This window comes from Morone saxatilis, unplaced genomic scaffold, assembly GCF_004916995.1.
Source record: "Morone saxatilis isolate NCDOM2014 unplaced genomic scaffold, NCSU_SB_2.0 Contig0, whole genome shotgun sequence".
NCBI classification, from domain to species: Eukaryota; Metazoa; Chordata; class Actinopteri; family Moronidae; genus Morone; species Morone saxatilis.
Genome location: NW_023339650.1, coordinates 4,263,311 through 4,282,333, shown reverse-complemented (window position 1 = coordinate 4,282,333; position 19,023 = coordinate 4,263,311). Strand labels below are relative to the sequence as shown.

At 45.0% G+C, this 19,023-nt stretch overlaps 1 protein-coding gene across 1 annotated transcript in view; it reads left to right on the top strand.

Annotated features, from left to right (window-relative positions):
* Positions 1-19,023, top strand: part of nrp1a (neuropilin 1a) — a 61,275-nt gene that overhangs the window by 31,179 nt on the left and 11,073 nt on the right. The window contains exons 5-8 of the mRNA XM_035653750.1: positions 1,269-1,424; positions 4,008-4,174; positions 13,422-13,577; positions 15,513-15,657. Of these exons, the coding sequence (XP_035509643.1) occupies positions 1,269-1,424; positions 4,008-4,174; positions 13,422-13,577; positions 15,513-15,657 (624 nt within the window). The remainder of the gene's footprint in view (positions 1-1,268; positions 1,425-4,007; positions 4,175-13,421; positions 13,578-15,512; positions 15,658-19,023) is intronic.

Genomic DNA, 19,023 nt, shown 5'->3' with positions numbered 1-19,023 from the left:
CGAGGCTTTGAACTCAGCGAGCGAAATCACCTCTTGAAGTTTTCAGTTTTTCTCCTGGCTATTCCAACGCGGGGTGCAGAATAGATGAAAGCTTTTCTCAGCCATCAGTGGCTGAAAATTGAAATCATTTTATCTAGTAGCATTCAACCTGGTGCACATCAGTATTCTCTGCACTGGCGTTCCGAATGATAAGGTTGAAGTGTAAATCAAGGCGCCTTTTCAAGTGAGTTTACTTAAAGTTCAGTATTCTCTGAGCTCATGTCTCTGATAGATTGTGCAGAGTTGACCTTTGATTCCACAAAGTATTTCCATAACTCATTTGTATGTTCTCCCCCAGAGGTGGGAGATGTTTAATTTTCAGGATTTGTGTTGATGAAGGAGACCCGCAAAGGCTTGGAGAGCTGAGAATATGTCACATTATTATCACCTTTTAATACAGATTTTTACAAAGTACCTCAGGGGTCTGGAAAAGAAACATTTCCTGTGCTACTTCTGACTTGTTAAAATGTAGAGATTTCTCAGTTCTTACAGCTGAAAGTATGGCACAAAAGACTAGAATGTCTTTTGTCCAACAGTGAGTCTGTTCATGGCAGACACTGGACACTACCACTGCAGACTGACATCACACCCTTCAAGTGTTGTTGTATGTGACAGACAGACTTGTATAAAAATAAGCCACGGGGGGAAAATAGTGTGTCGGCTTTTGCCAGGCGGTTCCCGTTGTTCCTGCAGGATCGATAGTGCATTAGCACGGAAGGCTGGAGGCATGCTCTCCGTCGGGGGGTGTGCAGAGGTGGGCGATGTCCAGGCAAATGCAGGCCTCTGTGAAGCACCGGGGGAATCGCACCTCCCTGCCTTTCCACCTCTCAAAGCACACCTCGCTGGACAGTCGATGTGGAAGAAGAACCTCCACTCCCTCGTCCCTCTTCCCTGAGGAATGCAGAGGCAGGCAGGCCGCAGACTTCACAGCGTGGTTCTTTAAAATTTCATAGCGCTGGGGAGTCATGCAGATAATCCGGGAGATGGCATTTTTTTGTTCAGCCCAAGCCTTTGCAGGTTTTAAAAGCACACATAGATTCTCACGCACATGCACCAGGCACCTGGGTTATGAAGATTAATTTGAGCCATCACACCCCTGGCCCTATAAGGTAGGGTAGTTAAACCCATGGGTGACATGGCTATGGCAAACAAACAAATATTGAGTTAACCCAAGTCTAACCCAAGTAACAATGTTTGTGCTTTTCTCTCCTTTTGCTTTCCCAATCCAGTCGGTCCATACATCGGGAGGTACTGTGGGCAGAACACCCCGGGCAGGATCATCTCCTACACGGGCATCCTGGCACTGACAATCAACACCGACAGTGCCATCGCTAAAGAAGGCTTTTCTGCCAACTTCACTGTCATCGAAAGGACCGTTCCAGAGGGTGAGCTGGCATTAAAAAAAAATTAAAATCAGACAGACGGGGATGTACGGGAGGCAGAAGCAGTGGTAGCCAAAGAACATAAGCATAAACAATCTGCATATTGAGGTAGAAATCAAAATTAAATCCCAATCCAGACAGATTTATTCAGTGGAAGAACATTTGGATTGGATGAGCCTGAATTGAAACTGTTTAGTTGCATAAGAATTAGAGGGCAATAAAGTAACCCCCAGAGGAATATTACTAAAGTAAGAAGCAGATGTTGTCTGCAACTGAAGTCACATATGCTACTATTATGACAAATTCCCACACGTTTAACAGAGCTTAAGAGTTATTAAATAAACACCTCCTGCTTCTTCATTTGGTGAATGCGTTACAGGGTACAAGCCTCCCTCCCGTGGTTTACAAGACTTTTACACAATGTGGGCCCAGACAGGCTCAAAAAGGCAGCTTCCCCACCAGTAACCACCCTGGACACACACTCACACACACCTCTAGGGGCTTCTACATGCAGCACCGTCGTCACTGGGGTTGACCCCCCCCCCCGACCCCATTTTGCAAAACGCTCTGACTAAACATTTCATTAAGGAAGACGAGCGCTGGTAGGAGTCATAAATCTGTCCAGAGGCTAGACCACCCCAAACACACACAGTCAGTCTTTGAACAGCAATAGAGATGGATGACATTCAACAAATCTACTCATCATCTCCAAAAAAGGATTTTGTCTTTCCCAAAGGGGAGACAAACTCTGAGTACACACACACAACAGAACCCCCTTCCCCTTCACAGTAATGAGTACAGAGATGACTGGTGATGTCATTTCTCCGTAGTTTCCTCCGAGTTACTTGAGTCACTTTAATCACACATCTAAATTCAGATTACGCAAATCAACTTTTCACATTCACCATTAAGAGGCATGGTGAAATATCTGACCCGTGATCAGTAAATACCTTAATTTACATGAGTTTCTGGGTCTTACATCACCCACCGAGACGTATCCAAGACAGAAAAAGACTCCAAACTTTTTCTGCGCTCCTCCAAACTCGTACTACTTGAATCATTCATAATCCCCTTATGTATAATACACGGTGGATTTTCTGGCTTCTGCATAGGGAAGGGTACACTCTTCGCTGAAAGCTACTGATGAGAGGTGATAAGGTGATGAAAGGAGGCCTTGTCTTTTGTTCTTACCCCGTTTCTCTTGCTCTCATTCTCTCCAATCACTCTCCTCACCCTCGCTATCTTCACGGCTATCAGCCCCTCTTTGGTCGGTAACCCACATGATCAGATACCATACTTACAGCGGCAAACAAACGCCTCTTTGTGTTTTTGTTGATCGTGATCCAGTAATCTAGGTGATGTGGGTCGGGGAGTACAAAAGTTTGACAAGAATGGGCAGCCTTCTCAAACAGAGCCGACGATGAGAGCGGAGAGGTGCGAGACGGTTTTCTCAGCCTCACACTGAGATGCCGACACACTCGGGCGTGTGAGCACATACATATGCACCCACGCATTGACACTGTAACGCACAAACACACAACGCTGACCCAGTGACTGAGGTGTGTTAGCAGAGTGGCAGATGGGAAGACCATCTGTGTTAGCTCATAGGCAGCAGCCATATAGCAGTTCCACACTGCTCCTCATCCTGTGTCCTCTGTGTGTGTGTCCGTGTACACACAAGCACATGACTGCATATTTGTGGAAAGGACCATATGTTTATGGCAGTAGTAGCTTTGTGTTTAGAGAAAGGGCTTTATGATCCAACTTAACCATCGGACAAAAAGAAAGTAAATTAGAAGAAGAATAGTGGTCCACATGAATGTGTGAAAGTGTGCCCTCGCATACCTCGGTGTTGTTGTGGTGACATTATACGACTCCTGGCCAGATCAAAAGGTCATATCATTCGTTCCAACCGTTGCTCCGTGCACAGCGGTGTCGGCATGTCTGACCTCCAGGGGTTAGAGAAGCTGACCCCAAGCTCACCCAGCTGAGTCTTCTAACCACGGAGCCTGGGATGCCTCAAAACGGCTGCCCCATGTCAACACAAACAAGGGAAGTTACCTCCTACCATGGGTGGAAGGACCATTGAGTGTGATATATGGCCCCAAACTACAGATACTAAACACACGTAAACTCCCCCAAGAGACCAAGGAAGGAAAATAGTCAGCATGTGCAAAAAAGATAAACTGCCCACAGGGAGGTGAGGGAGACAGGTTCAGTCAGTGGAAGAAATAACTAGAGTGAAAGTCACTTTAATGCCTAATACTGGCGTAAACTTAGCCCACACTGAATGTTTTATAAAGACATTTTTACGTCTTAATGCGGAACACTTCCATCCTGCTTCCATTAAAAACGAAAGAGAGAGAAACAGAAAGGATTTAGTGAGGCGTCGCTGATGTGCTGTTCTTTTCCGGCCAGCAGCGCTGAGTGCCTGTCGTGTGTTGTCCTCCTCCCCAGAGACGAGCTCTGATTGTGGGGGACACTGAAAGCACATGTTGGGTACATTCTAGTGCTTTCACTGCTCAAAATTCAACTAAACATCTTTTACCCTCCCTTTTCATTCCTTTCTTCTCCTCCCGCGCTCAGACTTTGACTGCAGCGACCCACTGGGAATGGAATCGGGAGAGATAATGTCGGACCAAATCATGGCCTCATCCCAGTACAACCCCAGCTGGTCCCAAGAGCGCTCCAGACTCAACTACTATGAAAATGCATGGACGCCTGCAGAGGACTCCAACAAGGAGTGGATACAGGTACTACATTGATTCTAATGTCATAGAGAGGAAATTATTGATTTGTAGGAGGGTTATTAGATTCAAATATCACAGATAATTGCTTTAAAGGTTGTTCCGGTTACGTTGGAAAGGTAGAGACTATCTGAAAAGTAAACCATGGCAGTACAGAACAATTCGCCAAGTGCCTGCAGTATGTTTTTGGAGGTGAGTCAGTCTGAGGCTGTATGCAGTATTAAAAGTGACTACTGCCTGCTTGAACACAGTAGGAGTGTTCTGTGTTTGTCCTTCAGTCTCTGGAGGTACAGTCTCTCCATAACACTTTGACGAGACCCAACAATTTCGATGATGAATGTCAGCCGTCCTCATGGACCTCCAGGTGCGCCTCACTAAAATTGCCTGTGTCCACTCTCTCTGTCACTGTCTACCTATCTGTCTGTGTCTTTTCTCCCCCTCTGTCTTCCTGTCCTACCTGATAACTTTCCCTTTCCATGATAACAGTGGCTGGCTCCGGGGGATGCTGGGATTTAGTCCAGGCATCCTGCCCAGCCTCACACATACACACACTCTCAAACACACAAACAGGCTCTGTCATATTTTTCTGTCTGTCAGCTTATCTGCACAAAGCGATCATCACCCACCGGGGGAACTTTATGTGAAAAGATTAAGGATTTAGTTCTTCTACCCCCAGATGGGGATAAGTCACATATCCCAAGTCCACTAACAGCACAAACCCCCCAGTGACACAACTACAGCGCCACTACCTAGATGCATTTGGAGCATGTTTGATTTATTAACCAAAAGCCTCCAGGCCTTGTAAATGTCCAGACTGTTTTTCTTTTTCTACTGTTTTTCTACAGTCTTTGCTTCTCTGCTGAAAAGTTTGGCCCCTGCATATTCCTCAGGGGATGAATAATAGAGCTGACCCAAAGCCAAATATTTTCTTGGGGAGGGCCAATAAGCAAGCTTTTCCTTTATTATTGCAATGAAAATATTGTCCTGAGGGCCCCTGTTGCTCCTTAAGACTAATTTAATCAGTGTTTGAGTATGTGTGTGTGCAGGTTTGTGTGCATTCTCCCAGGCATGTGTGTGTCCTTGGCTTTGTGGGTGAGTAGGAGGGTCTGGCAGGGTCCATATTGTCCTGTGGAGGAACCCTGCATGCATCTGAGTGGATCAGGAAGAAACATGGCCTCCCTTACCACTTCCTCTAGCAGTTGGACAGTCTGTTGCATGAAAGCATTTGTCTCTCTGAAAGGAAAGTCCATTGTTCATAGTTCATAGTCAGAAGTGTGTCTTAGAATTGGCTACTCTACCGCTGTTAGCCTTTTTGTCAGCGGAAATTACAAGTGATCACAATGATTTGTTGCCACTCAAGACTATCCCTGCTATAGTATTGATCATATTGAGGATTTGATTTTGCAATGTGCTCTAATGGGCATGCTGATTTCCCAATACTAATCAGATCAAAACACTGAATAGGGCTCTTCTAATTTCTTATTTCAAACGCAGCGAAAGGGCCAAGTCTGTGGTTGCCATATAATTTATGTTTTCTAAGGAGTGCGATGCACTTGTGCTGAGCACTCTGAGCAGAAGCCCAATTATCACAAGTGGTATTAAAAGAGTAGAATTCTTCACTCCTCTTTCATTAAGCCTGTCCGTGGTGCTGCAACAAGCTCAGGCCCCCTCGCGGCACGTTCAGATCATCTCAGTGCGCCATCAGATGCATAGTAATCAATTCATTATTTATTTCATTATCATTCCCTGACTGCAGTTTGAGGCAGACAGTTTTATTATTCATGTCAGGCGGCCTTTTGATTCCTGGGCATTTTCCTTTCCTTTTTTTTTTTGCTGAACATAATCCAGATTTGTCGTCCATTTTAATGCTGCCTCATTCTGATGCATGGAGGGAAGGAGGGCGAGATGCTGGAGTCTGTGTGTTCTTTTCTGGGTAATTAGATTGGTGTGGTGTGGTTCAGCATTGAGTGCTGGGTTAGCCAGGCCATTAATCAGCCCTTTGGTGTACACAGAGATGGACAGATGTCCTTTGAGGGGGTTTGTGGCTTGAGAAGGGAGTAAAGAAAGAGGTAATAATCCCTCTAAACAGGCCTTCATTTCATTTTTTTCCCCTTGTTCCTTTCAAATCTGTTCCTTTTCACTCCTCTCCCTTTTTCCCTTCTGCTTCCTCATTCGTCTTGAAAATTCAGGTCTACATCAAGGTAAAGGGAGATGTCTGCATATTATCTGCCCGTATGAGCTATGGCTTTCTTTGAAGCTTAAGAGGATGAACAGCGGGGGCCTGTAAATGAGGGTACACCCGCAGACTACCCAGCTTATAGCCTGATCCTTGCTTTATGAATCCAAACTGGTTCCACAAGGAAAACCTGAATGGCACACAACATTGACGAAGAAAAAACCTGCATCTGCACAACACATTTGAGGGGGTGGCATATGTTTTTTCAGATTGGCGCGTCATGGCCTTAAAACTAGCGCTTCCCCTGGGACCATGACAGGGGAAATTGCTAAGAAGCTGACATAGCGTGGAATGGCTGTGTCAAAATATGTATATGAAAGGATCTGATGGCCACCGAGAGTCACCACATCATCTGAATGATGCAATAAAAGCAAGAGTGGATCTCTGTCAGGCAGCTGCCATTGATCGCACATACACACAACATGAATAATTTACACCGTCTTGGAGAGAACCCAACTGTCAATACCTGAAAGCCTCTTTATTGAGCATCTCATAATGGCAATGTACAGTACATCTTATACCATCCACTCGGTTTTTTTGTCCTTATGAGCTTGAGTTGAATTTGCTCTCCATATCTATAATTTAGCTGCAATGGCTCTGCCATTATCTTCAATCTTCTTGCCAGGATGCATTATCCCTGATTACTTCATCTGTATTTATGTATTTATCAGCCTCTATATGTCTCTGATAGCCTAAATTGTTTAATCATAAGAGGAGATAGTGAGTCCTTTTACTCTTGTCTTATGAGAAATGCTTTAATCTTGCTTGTCTGATAAATGAAAGCACTAAACATGAGAGGCATATCAGTGTTTGTTTACACAATATGCTCCTTTATGTCCAGGATGTCATACTAATCTCAAGGTAAAGTCAACCATTTACAGGCAAACTTGTCACGGGTTTACATGGGAGTTCAAAGCTTTGTATTTCCTCATGCGATCCAGCAGAGCAAACAGCACTGTAAAACTCAGGCCACTTAGCAAAGATAACAGATTGAGTCCCACCGCCTGACCAACCAAACAACCACTAATTGCACACCGTAGCGTTTATCTTTTCCACAGCAAGTGCAGAGGCCAGTGTCAGACGCTGAACCAGCGCACTCTGCCATATCCTGTTTTCCGTCTCATCCAAATGTGCTTTCAATTACCCCAGGTCAATGAGTTGCAGAAATGCCCCCTTCATTGCCATTGTCTCTCTCCTCACTTCTGTCCCCGTTCCAGGGCTTACCACCGTGCCGAGTGATGAGTAATTAGAATATGGACTGGTAATTAACAGCAGCTTTTGAGTTGATGAAGTCTAGCGAGAGCGCAGGAGCGGATGCTGGCAATGTGGCTGCCGGTGAGATCATCATCGTGTCGTACAAATGGAAACAATGGATGCTGTCTGTGCCTCGCTGCTCCCAGGCCTCGCTCTCAATTGGAAAATCAATGGGAGGATAGAAACCCATATTCGAGTGGAGTAGCCCAAAAGTGGGACTAGAAATCGAAACATGAAGGATGGCGTGATGTAATGAAATGAAACAGGGCTGCATAAGTACCCAGAGACAAAAACTCAGCACAGCCGTAATCAGTGTCATTTTCACTGTCTGTGCCATAGACAAGGAAAATACCTGAGAGCACTCCAGCCAGTTCGTCATCACTAACGTGTGCGGTTGTGTATGCTGGGGATAGGATCATCAGGCAGCTTCCAGACATGACACACCTTCAGGTCGCCCTCTTTTCCTTCCTGATTACGGTTTCTTAGTTTCACCATTACTCAGACTGTTAGTCATGTGTGTGTTGCAAGGATGGGAATGACCCTGGAGTCTTAAAGATGATTCCGAGGGAAGGAAACCTTAAAAACAAGACAGTAAAAATGCTTCCTCTAAAGCTGGGACTGAAACCTTTAACCATGCAACAGTACATATCTGAGCCTGAGCGCTCTTCACACACAACAACCCCAGACAACCTTTTATTTCATTACAGCTGTCGTTAGACCTATACATCCCCCTTTGTCAGGAAAACAGATGATCGGCGCATGGGAAGACATGCATAATTTAATGCCACCAAAGAGGTGTCGGGGGCTAAAAATAAACTGTAATTCCGTCAGGTGAATATTGTGATAAATGGAAGGTCGTGAGAGGAGCTCATAGGTCCTGCAGCATTTGAGTAATACAATTTTCATGAAAGGAGAATTAATTACACTTTCAGGTAATGGAGCTATTCCAAATAGCTTCCGCCACCAAAGTACTGTAGGTGAAATTAGCGAACAGACAGCTGAAAGCTGGTTTAGAAATACTCCATTTGGGGCTAGAAACACATCTGCATAGCAAAGTAGCTGTGTGCATGTCAGTTCTCAAAAATGTCAACTTTCACTCATTAGCACACAAAAGACATTATAATCAGATTTTGAGCGCAAAAAAACAGGTGACTAAGGGACCTGCATCTTTGTGATGGCCCCCGAATGATTTTAGGCTAATTTTCTTCTGACTTTACCATCCTTTGAGATCCATAAAGCATTTCCAGAGGTTGTTTCCATGACGGGGGGGTCTCTGTCTCTGTCTAACAGCTGCTCTTTGACTTTGGAGCACAAAGAAGCGCTCCTTCCTTTCTCACCCTCGGCATTTCTCTTGTTGTTGTTTTTGGTGAGGGAAAAACGAATAAACTCATTCCCCAGAGGCCTCGGTTATTCAGTCAGCAGCCCACACATACAACACACACAGACGGGAAGCTATTTTTCCCCACTCTGCTGGGGGAGCAGAGAAATGGATTTAGAAGAAAGTATTCAGTAAAGTTCTCCCAGAGTACGGATTGCTGCATACAACTTCTTGGCAACTCAATTATAAGCCAATCAAGCAGCGAGAGATAAAGCTTTTGAGCCTTTGCTGTTTTCTTGGATGCCCCCCAACCCCCCGCTCCGCCTCCCCAGCCTTATAAACCACATGTCTCCTGACTGCACCCACACAACAATGACTAGGCCTTAGCCTCAAATACATATCATGTGGCCTTGTTGCACATCTGAGTCATGCAGCACAGAGACAATACACTGAGTATCGAATAGACCTAATGATCACGCCCACAGCTGCCACTGCTGTTGAGGGATAATTGGAAAATTATCTCCTCAAACTTGTACAAACACACATAAATACATAAATACACTGTCGGTCTGTCATTCCCCATCATTTATTCCCACACATATATACGCCTCATCCGAATGCCGGATGTGGATTTCAGGATGTTGAACTAATTGCATGCACACCAGGCTTTAACTGGCTGATGTTACAAGCCCGAGCACGACTAATTCTTTTTCTGCCTTTCTGGTTTCATTAGTCAGTGAAACGACTGGAGCCATGTACACTGGCTGTTGTGAGGCAAGGGGCTTTGAGTCATCAGTTTGCCTCACAACAGGAAGATAGAGCACACCCAGAAAACACACACACATACTGTACAGAGTCAAACATTTTTTGGACTGTGCTGGGGCAAGAAAAACTCCTGGGAGACAAGGACACATTGAAGTCTTGCCCACATATCAGCCTGCTGTCACTCTATGGAAAGATTCTGAGAAGTGCGGGTGATTTCTTACCCTGCCTGGCATGTTTATGGCTCAGAGTATGTGTGTCCCTCCAGATATGAGTTACTGTGCACCACCATGCCCAGAATGCATAGTGTCATTTGTCTATAGGTGGGCTTCAGTCCAAACACGCACTCTTATAGTAGAAATAACAATATGGTGAATGTGGAACAGACACCAGCTTCATTCTGCTGGATCAGCAAAGTCTCAAAATGCAGCACATCCCTATAGACGTTAGATTAGGAGTCATAATTCACACCTTTCTGCGCAGTGATTACATCACCCATTAAGCATGATTCAGCCTTTCAGGGCTCAATGACAAATGGTTTATCATCTGAGAGTGATTTATTTACCCAAGATCCACTCTGCACTGCTTGCTATTTCTAAATGTTGGTTATTGGTTTATGTATATAGGTCAGCTAGTGCTGTCTGTGGCTCTGGGCTAAAAGGAGTCCCACTAGTAATCATTATCTCAGCCTGTTTGTTTTCACTGTGGTCTCTGTGGTGTGGGACGGACTGTGCTTTACATCCAAGTGTCCTGGCAGCCCTTCTTCTCTCCCTGACCCACGCAGCCCCGGCCTGTTAGCGCAGCCTCTGCCTCGTTCCTCTGCCTCCAACAAGCAGCCATTAATAAATCATACTCTGCTCATTACCCAGGCTCTGTTATCAGCCCGTGTCTGTGAAATTGATCTAGCCTGTGCACTTCTTCACCAGAGACCCCATGCTTCTGTCCTTCACATCTTCCGAGGCATCACTGTCAGCGGCTGGTTTCCCCTCTTGACCTTCTCCGCTCCACTCTCCTCTCCGTCTTTCCTCTTTCCATTCCTTCTGCGGTCTTTCATTATTTTTCCCCTTGTCACATCCCATCACAGCTTACCCTGATGCAGTCACGTATATTCTCTATCATTAAATTTGAGCTTTTGTGCCAAAAACTTTCAAAAATTACATTAATTCTGTTTGCCCCAGCACCTCTGTGGTTTGTGTGACCCTCAAACTGTTGAACAAAGTTATGAAAGTTTCAGCTCTTTCAGTTTACCACACCCAATGGCACAGAACCCTTTCGATAAAAACATTAATTTGCAAAAAAAACCTTTCCAGTTGGCCCAGAACGTTGATTAAAGTCATATCAATCCAACCCTCTTCAAACCACCCATATTTCAGCATGCTCAGGTTCTGAGATTGTTTGAGTCTGAGCGCCCATGAGTGTTCCCAATTAGCCCCGCCACTCATTTCATTCCCAGAGGCTCTTTTTCTCCATTACACCTAATGAGATCCGTTCAGAGAAAACATCCCAAGGCCAAGTCTTCCTATTAGACCTTTTTTATGTGAGCCTTTTCAGTAAGCCGCATCACCATTGGTCCAGATTGGAAATGAGTCAGGCTGGCCATTTAAACACAGATGTTAAAGACCTGCCTGGGCTAATATACGCCGGCACAGGCCTCGCTGCAATCCGCTGTGCTTGCCTTGTCCAGTACTGGCATATATGGCCATTTACCCAGCAGAGAGGAATTCAGCTCCCGCGTTATTAAATGGGTACCATCTGAGGCTGAAGGGATTTGATTTTGTCTCTATTTGTGGACCCAAAAGAAATCTGGGACTTACTGTATAAGCCCCTTGAGCCTGTAGACAGGAACAAAAGTATTCTGTCTCTGTATGTGACTGTCTTTTTTGTTAGTCTCCATCCATCCAAATCCTTTGAGTAGCCAAGAGAGAGTGAGAGAATAGCACAGTGGAACCTCATTTATTGCTCCCATCTGTTTATGTCTTTTTACTTCTGGAAGTGAATTTGAGGAGCGGGAATGACCAGCATTCTGTGGCATGCAGATGTTCCTTTCCTGCTCTTTTGCTCCGAGTCATTAAGTGTGGCACAGTACTGGATATAAGGTTGGCAGACAAAGCTGGCTGGCTCTGACTGTATGGTTTTAACATGCTGTAGCTCTGTGGAGATTTTTGAAGGCAGATCACCCTGGCTTTGATTTTCTAAAATATGTGCATGCTTCTGCGTCTGTCGGCTTACTCTCGTATACAAGATTTCACTTGTCCTTCTTTCTTGCACACCCTTGCACATGCACATACCAATGATCTCCTCTGCGTCAATCTCAGTAATCCACTCAAGACTCTGGTCGCCATCCATCAGAGCCCGAACCCGTCGCACGTCAACATCAAAGGCCTCGTCTCACATCGTGATCTGGAAACCTGTTCCAGCCAACGCCCCGGCTTCCTGCATCGCTCCCGCGTTTTAGTGCCGTCTGCGCGCAACACCATTACTCCTCATTAACGTCAACTCAGCCTGTCAGAGACAGTGTTATCGCTTGTTAAAATTAAGCAAGCTGCTTCATACACTGAGGAGTTGGCATTCCTTTTTAAAGCCTTTCAGTTTCACATTAAACCCTGTCTTTTCCTCCGTTATGGATGAAGGGATGGTACGGTTGGTAGCAACAACAGAGGTCAAAGGGAGGCAATTTGTTATCACTGGTGTGTATCTCAGAGGTAGCGATAGCTGATCTCACATCCAGGCTCCTAGTCAGGGCCCTATAGTCCCAGTAAAGTTGGGCAACAGCAACAGACAGCAGCATTAACATAATCAAAAGCCAATTTGGAGGCTATTCTTACCACAGACACAGAAGCCAGTGTAACATATAGAAGACTCTGTGTGTGTTTTCCCTTTCCTGGCAGTAATGGTCATGGTTGTCAACGAGCATGATGGTTGGCAGACAGAGACAGTGCTCCTTTACCAGGTCTGATGCAAACCAGTGATATTCTCTGCCCAGCATCAGCTCTGAATGCAGCACACACACACACACACACACATGAAAATCACATACACGCGACTACAGTACACACAGACACCGGCTCACATGCCTCTCTGACCCCACCGCCTCTGGTTGTCTACTCGTGAAAATAAAATAGCCTTCCAGTGATGTGCCGCAGTTCATGATTACTTTATAAAGCCCTGCATATTTTAAAGGCACAATATTTGATATTCAATCTGTATCTCTCTTTCCTCCTGGCCAGTTTTGATAATGTGATTGCAGACCCCGCTCTATTCAACATTCACTTTTATCCAATAAGCTCTTGTCTCCCATCTCAGGAAATTAAGTTGTCATGCTGTGTCTCTTTCATTAATGTGAATATCATTTCATTGCTGTTTATTAAATTCCAGGTAGCAGCTGATGAGACTATAGCCAGAGGTGATTCTAATAGTGGGGTTATATTTTTAACTCTCCAGCTTGTCAGTGCATTATTAATATAGGCTGTGCATTGAAAGCCTTTTCTGCAAAAATTATTCATGCATTTGAACAGGCAAAGAGCGCTGTATTTCACATGTATCTGCTCTGGTTAATCAGCATTCTCCTAAACACTGAAAGGGAAAATGTTGTCATTCTTCCAGCTCCTGTAGTATTGTCATATGATAAATCATTTTAAGCCCTTTTTGTCTCAGTTGTCTCTCCCCTTGTTTTTCCTCCACAGGTGGACCTCGGGTTCTTGCGATTTGTCTCAGCGATAGGTACCCAGGGCGCCATTTCCCAGGAGACCCGGAGGATTTACTTTGTCAAGTCCTACAAAGTGGATGTCAGCTCTAATGGAGAGGACTGGATCACTTTGAAGGAAGGCTCCAAACAAAAGGTAGGAGACTCTATTCCTCATCTTTTGCGTGTTAAGCAGTGACATCATCTCGCTAGAAGTTATGACGCTAACTTACGTTGCAGAGAAATGATCTGGAAACGTGAAGCTCTGCTAACTTTCTTGCGTAGTTTTGTACCCCCTAGCTCTGCGACAGAGCGGACTAGATGATAAAAATAGTTTATTTTTGTGTCTTTTGCCTTAAAGCCACCCCTGCACATGTGCTGCACTTGGAATAACCCATGTTGGTAAAGCATCCAGCTGACTTGAATTGTGGTCTCCTCCAAGTTGCCTTTGAGCTCAACAAAAGGGGGAATACCCAGTTATATGTACTTGAGTCTCTGTCTCCCAAGTTGCAATTATACACTTTCCTCAGTATGGTAATATACCCACAGTCTGTGTAAGTGGATGGTATTTCGAGCACAGACTGCGGTGCTAATACAGCACTGCAGTAGTATAGTGAGGATTATGTAAGGAATGTAGCCACTGTTTGACATGGATGACAAAAGACTTGACAAACAAGAGTTAAAGGGGATAGGGATGGAAAGAAACCGGAGAGGCTGTCATGTTTGAGCAGCTGGTCGAGGTGGTTTCAGGAGAAGAGAAAGGAAGGGCGGGTTAGCATGCTTGACCGGAGCACAACAGACTGTAACCATCGATTGCTGATCAGCCCGTCAAACAGACCAGGTTTTGTCCATCTGGAAGCAAACACACCCCCCACTTTGGGTGTCCGGAGGCCCAGAGAGGCATGTATGCGCCTGACAGTTCTGTGTGTGTGACATGCAAATACCACAAGACGAAGCCGCAAGTGGAACAAAAAAATGTCTCAACAACAACAGAGCATCCAAACGAGCGTGTTTGTGCTGCAGTGTACACATGCCCCCGGGCCTGATTCTTTTATGGTCTCTCTAAAGTACACAGTCCCTTCTGTAAAGTGGGGGCTTAAAGGTGCCGTGGTAAGCCCGGACTGTGTTTTTCCGCACTCTAAAGTGCTTTTGTGCGGAGGGGCACCATTTGCTACATGCTGAGCCTGCAGTTTGGCGTCTTAGCACAGCTCTGGAAAAAGCCACTTTACAGTTGGCAAGTGGAGAGGAGACTCTGCGTGACATTTAAGAGAGTGGATGACTTTGTTGCAGGGTCCCTTAGTGACGTGGTTGACAGGTGTTGCTCAGGGACTGGGTTGCAGAGGCATAGGCAACTTTTATCTTTCTATCTGTCTGTCTGTCCATCCTGCTCCTCTCAGCTGGATTCCTCTCTGCCCCATTGCTAGCTCTGTCAGGGAGGTCAGGAGGTCGTATGGTCATCGGTGTGATTCAATTACACAGAAGAACTGTGATGGACTGCGGGGAGTTGTTTTGCTGGGTGGCCAGCCTCGTCGTATGGTGCTAGTAAACTGTCAACCCACCCCAGGGGAGAACATTGACATCTGTGACCTTTAAACAAGACACTGCAGTAAAACCTCGACCAAATCTGGAACCAGAGGACAGAAAAAGGGCATCTTGAGCCAGTCTGGTCTTGTCAGTGTTACACATACTGCCTCAGGTTTCACAGTCACAGGCCGTGGCCTGTTAGTGCTGCAACATGTGGCACAGGAGGAAGGGCTAGGGCAATTTCAGGGGTGACAGGGAAATCAGTTTAATCAATCTTAAATGTGACATTTGTCTCATGAATAAAAGTTACACAGCATAACACCACCAAGTGTAAAGAGTGTTAAATATTAATATTTCCAACTCTGTGTGAGTACCTTGACTCAATGTCAGCAAGACCGATCACGATTTTTAGATTTGACAATACTTGCAGCATCATAATCCCATTGAATCTTCGCCTGCCTCTGTATCTGCATTCAATGTGGCCAAGGTCTCACAGAAAAACTTCCACCCTGCATCTCAATTCAACGTGTTCTGTCAATAATTTACTTTTCTTCTGCCTTGATCACAGGTTTTCCAAGGCAACAGCAACCCAACAGACATTGCCAAGACGATGCTGCCCAAACCCACGCTGACGCGCTTTGTCCGGATCCGTCCCGTTACCTGGGAAACAGGCATCGCACTGCGCTTCGAGGTGTATGGATGTAAGATATCAGGTTGGTACTGCTGGGATCCCTGCTGATCCACATACATACACACACACACACACACACACACATCTCAGCTCTATCTTTGCTCACACACAGCTCTCCATTATACTGGATATATTCTAGCAAAATGCTAAACCACTTTAAATGCAATAATCAAATAATGCCACTGACCCTGTTTATTATTTCTGCACATGTCCTGGTGTTGGTTAGCTCTCTTCTTGTTACAACATACTTGATATTTGCAATCTCAGTCCCAGTTGCACAAACACTTCTGCCAGGTGTGAGATGATGCTCTATTTCTGTGAGAGTCCTGCTCTAAGGCTAAAGCAAGCTGCTGCATAATAGAGGAGTGGCACATGAAGGAGGATTACCTATTTATGTTACCCCACGTTTAGATGTACCTCATTCAATATAAATGGAGCCAACAGCTGGCAGGCAGAGAGAGCTGGAACTGGGTGGGATCTATATGGTCCCATCCCTCCTGCTGATCCGGTCTCAGCCTCCTCTTTAGCCACAGTCTGTCTTTTGCTTACAGAGCTTTGATTTTGGCAAAGCTCTTCTCATCTTCGCCTTTTCGTCGATGTTGTTTTAATGAGTGGTGTGTGTGTGTGTGTGTGTGTGTGTGTGTGTGTGGGGCTCACTTTCATATGGTTTTAGCACATCTGTCTGCTTCTCTATGGGTTTATATGCATGTGTATTGAATGTTAATTAGTGCTTGCCTGTGTGTTTTGTTCTTCTGTACTTGGATAGGGATATATCTTAAAGGACAGGAAAAAACAGCAATGTTTTGTCACTAATGTTGTGCAGGATTAATCCTTGGATTAAAGTTAGGGTCAGGATTAGTTGTAGCCAGCCAAATGTGCTCATATCTGAAGCTTATGAATGTTATGTGTGTGTTTGGAGTACATATGTGTGGCCGTTCATGTAATGGCAGAGACAAGGCACTGTGGGTACAGCAGGGTTACAGCTGGGGCGTGTGTTTGGGGCGCAGTACCAGACCGCTGCGCAGAGCGTAAACACATCACAGGATCGAAGTCACCACAGGGCCTCCGTAAGGACGTCAGCACCCCTGGATGCTCTGAAGACACTGCCAGCTCCACTGCATGCTAGCAGTACAGTCTGAGAGAGAACTTGTGAGGCTCTTGAGGGCTGCATAAACTCAGTGACTCACTCCGCTGTACCTTGAGTTATGAATCCCTGATACCAAAACTTTACTGGAAAACTTTTGCTGAAAGAAATATGGAGGACTTTTTAGTGCAGCTCCACATTTCTTGAAAAGTGAAGGTGCATATTTTCTAAGTGCCTAAGGCATCAGATTAGAGGCGGAGTTGCACCCCAGAATGTTGCAAGATGTTTTTTCACTAAATTATCATGGTCGCGTGCCCCTGCTGATACAAACAGCTACTCATTAATAACAAGATCCACCGCCCAGTTGTTTGTAAATATGCCACGGTATATAAATATCTGTGATGAACCACTGATGCTCCACCCAAAGCCTAAATGTGGCCAGCATAGCCATGTATCACCATCTACAGGCTTACAGTCCACAAACACACGCACATGTTTGTTCCTCTGGGTGTGTCATCGCGTGCGTGCCATCTCTGAAGCTTCTGTGATCGCAGCTGAAGTCGATTAAAAGCTCCAGATTACACAGGGAGTTCACCCAAGTGTCTCAACTCAGATCAGACACACACATACACTTTCAATCACACACATATACCTTTTTCTCATATCCTCCCACTTCAAAGTGCAGTGCCTTAGCTTCGCACTACCAAAGGCTAGCTCCTGTGATCACTCTCAAACAGATCTTGGCCGAAGACGAAAGAGGAAGACGGTAGCAAAACCTTGAAAACAGTTGAAAGTCTTCTGCACCGCCAGCATTTGTTCCTTGAGCTCCGGTTTTCTAGAATGCAGGACCAGAGATGTGTCTCACGGGTCGTGCATAAAGAAGTTGTTTTAATAACCAGAGAAGAAAATCTGAAATTAAGGCCTTTTCTCCATGTCTTCGCCCTCTTTTCCCAGATGCAGCTACGCTATTGACTCCTGCAGCGGTACAATGCACAGTGCACACTTTGTTTCAAACAGACACAGAAGATGTAATAATGCCCGGATGTAACCCTCTACGGGAGCCAGACAGTAAATATGTTATTGCTTACCACAGGTCCCTGACTCAGTGTCTTGAGATTAAGTGTTCGAGGAAAAGACAGACAAGAAGATTTATCACTAATCACACTTCTAGTGGGTAATGAGCTCCAGTCAGTGCAGATGTGTGTGAAGGTAGGCAGAATGATATGGCACCAGTGTCTGCATATTTTACTCCTTGATGTCTTTCAGAAGTGTATAATATTTATTGACATATGCTCTTTGAAGTAAAGCTAAAGTTGTGACTGCTAGCACCATTAAATCCTGAATACCATGAATATGATTGAACACGAATATGAGCAAATAATGTATTTGCATCTACCTAAACTCATCTGTTTGTTCATTGTGGTCATTTTCAAAAAAATAATCCAGGTACAATTCACAGCAGGGTATACTACTGTCTCCTCAAAGCAGCCTTGAAAACCTGATGTCCAAATTCAATGCATGAGTCTAACATTAAAAATAGACCATTCAGGTTCTTTTTTATGTGGACCACAGGGGGGGACCACTAGTTAAATGCAAAAACTGGCACTTGTGTTAAAAAATTGGTACTTTGCTAAGTAGAAATGTTAATCAGGTTGTGGGGTTGGATCTGGAAAGTAAAAAGAAATCTTTTATGCTGTAGCAACAGGTTGTTTTCCTGGTCAGCTCTTGATATGGAGGGATGGCATCAAGAAAAAAGGATGTGAAAAAGTAAGAAAACGGCTGTCTGCCCTTGGAAAGGAATGGGAAACGCATCCAAACATGCTAAAACCTACGGAGAATTGGGGTAGGATCAGATCAGAGACGTGGAATAAAAGGAGGAGAAGAAAGTTTGAAAACGTGGACAGGAAACGACGAGGTGTTAAAAGACACAGTCCCACAGATGTTGACAGCTGTGGAGCAGAAGGTAGATGAGTGCAGCAGCAGATAAAACACAAAGAGAATGTGTTTTTGTGTGTGTGAGTATATGTGAGTCTATAGAGGGAGGAGGGGGTGGATAAGGGAGATGAAAGGAAAAGGCGCTCCCCGAATGCAGGACGTGGAAGCACCAACTGAGAGCAGGGTTTTAATTGGCTGCCTGGAGACAACCGCTTCAGGCAGAGGAATTAGTATGCATGAGATCTGCAGACAGAGAGAGAACGAGAAAGAGAAAGAGAACGAGGGAGAGATCACAGTAACATCACAAAGAGTTTGGGGAATTGTCCTCCTCTCTTTGACTTTCACTGTCCCTGTTGCTCGTATATGAAC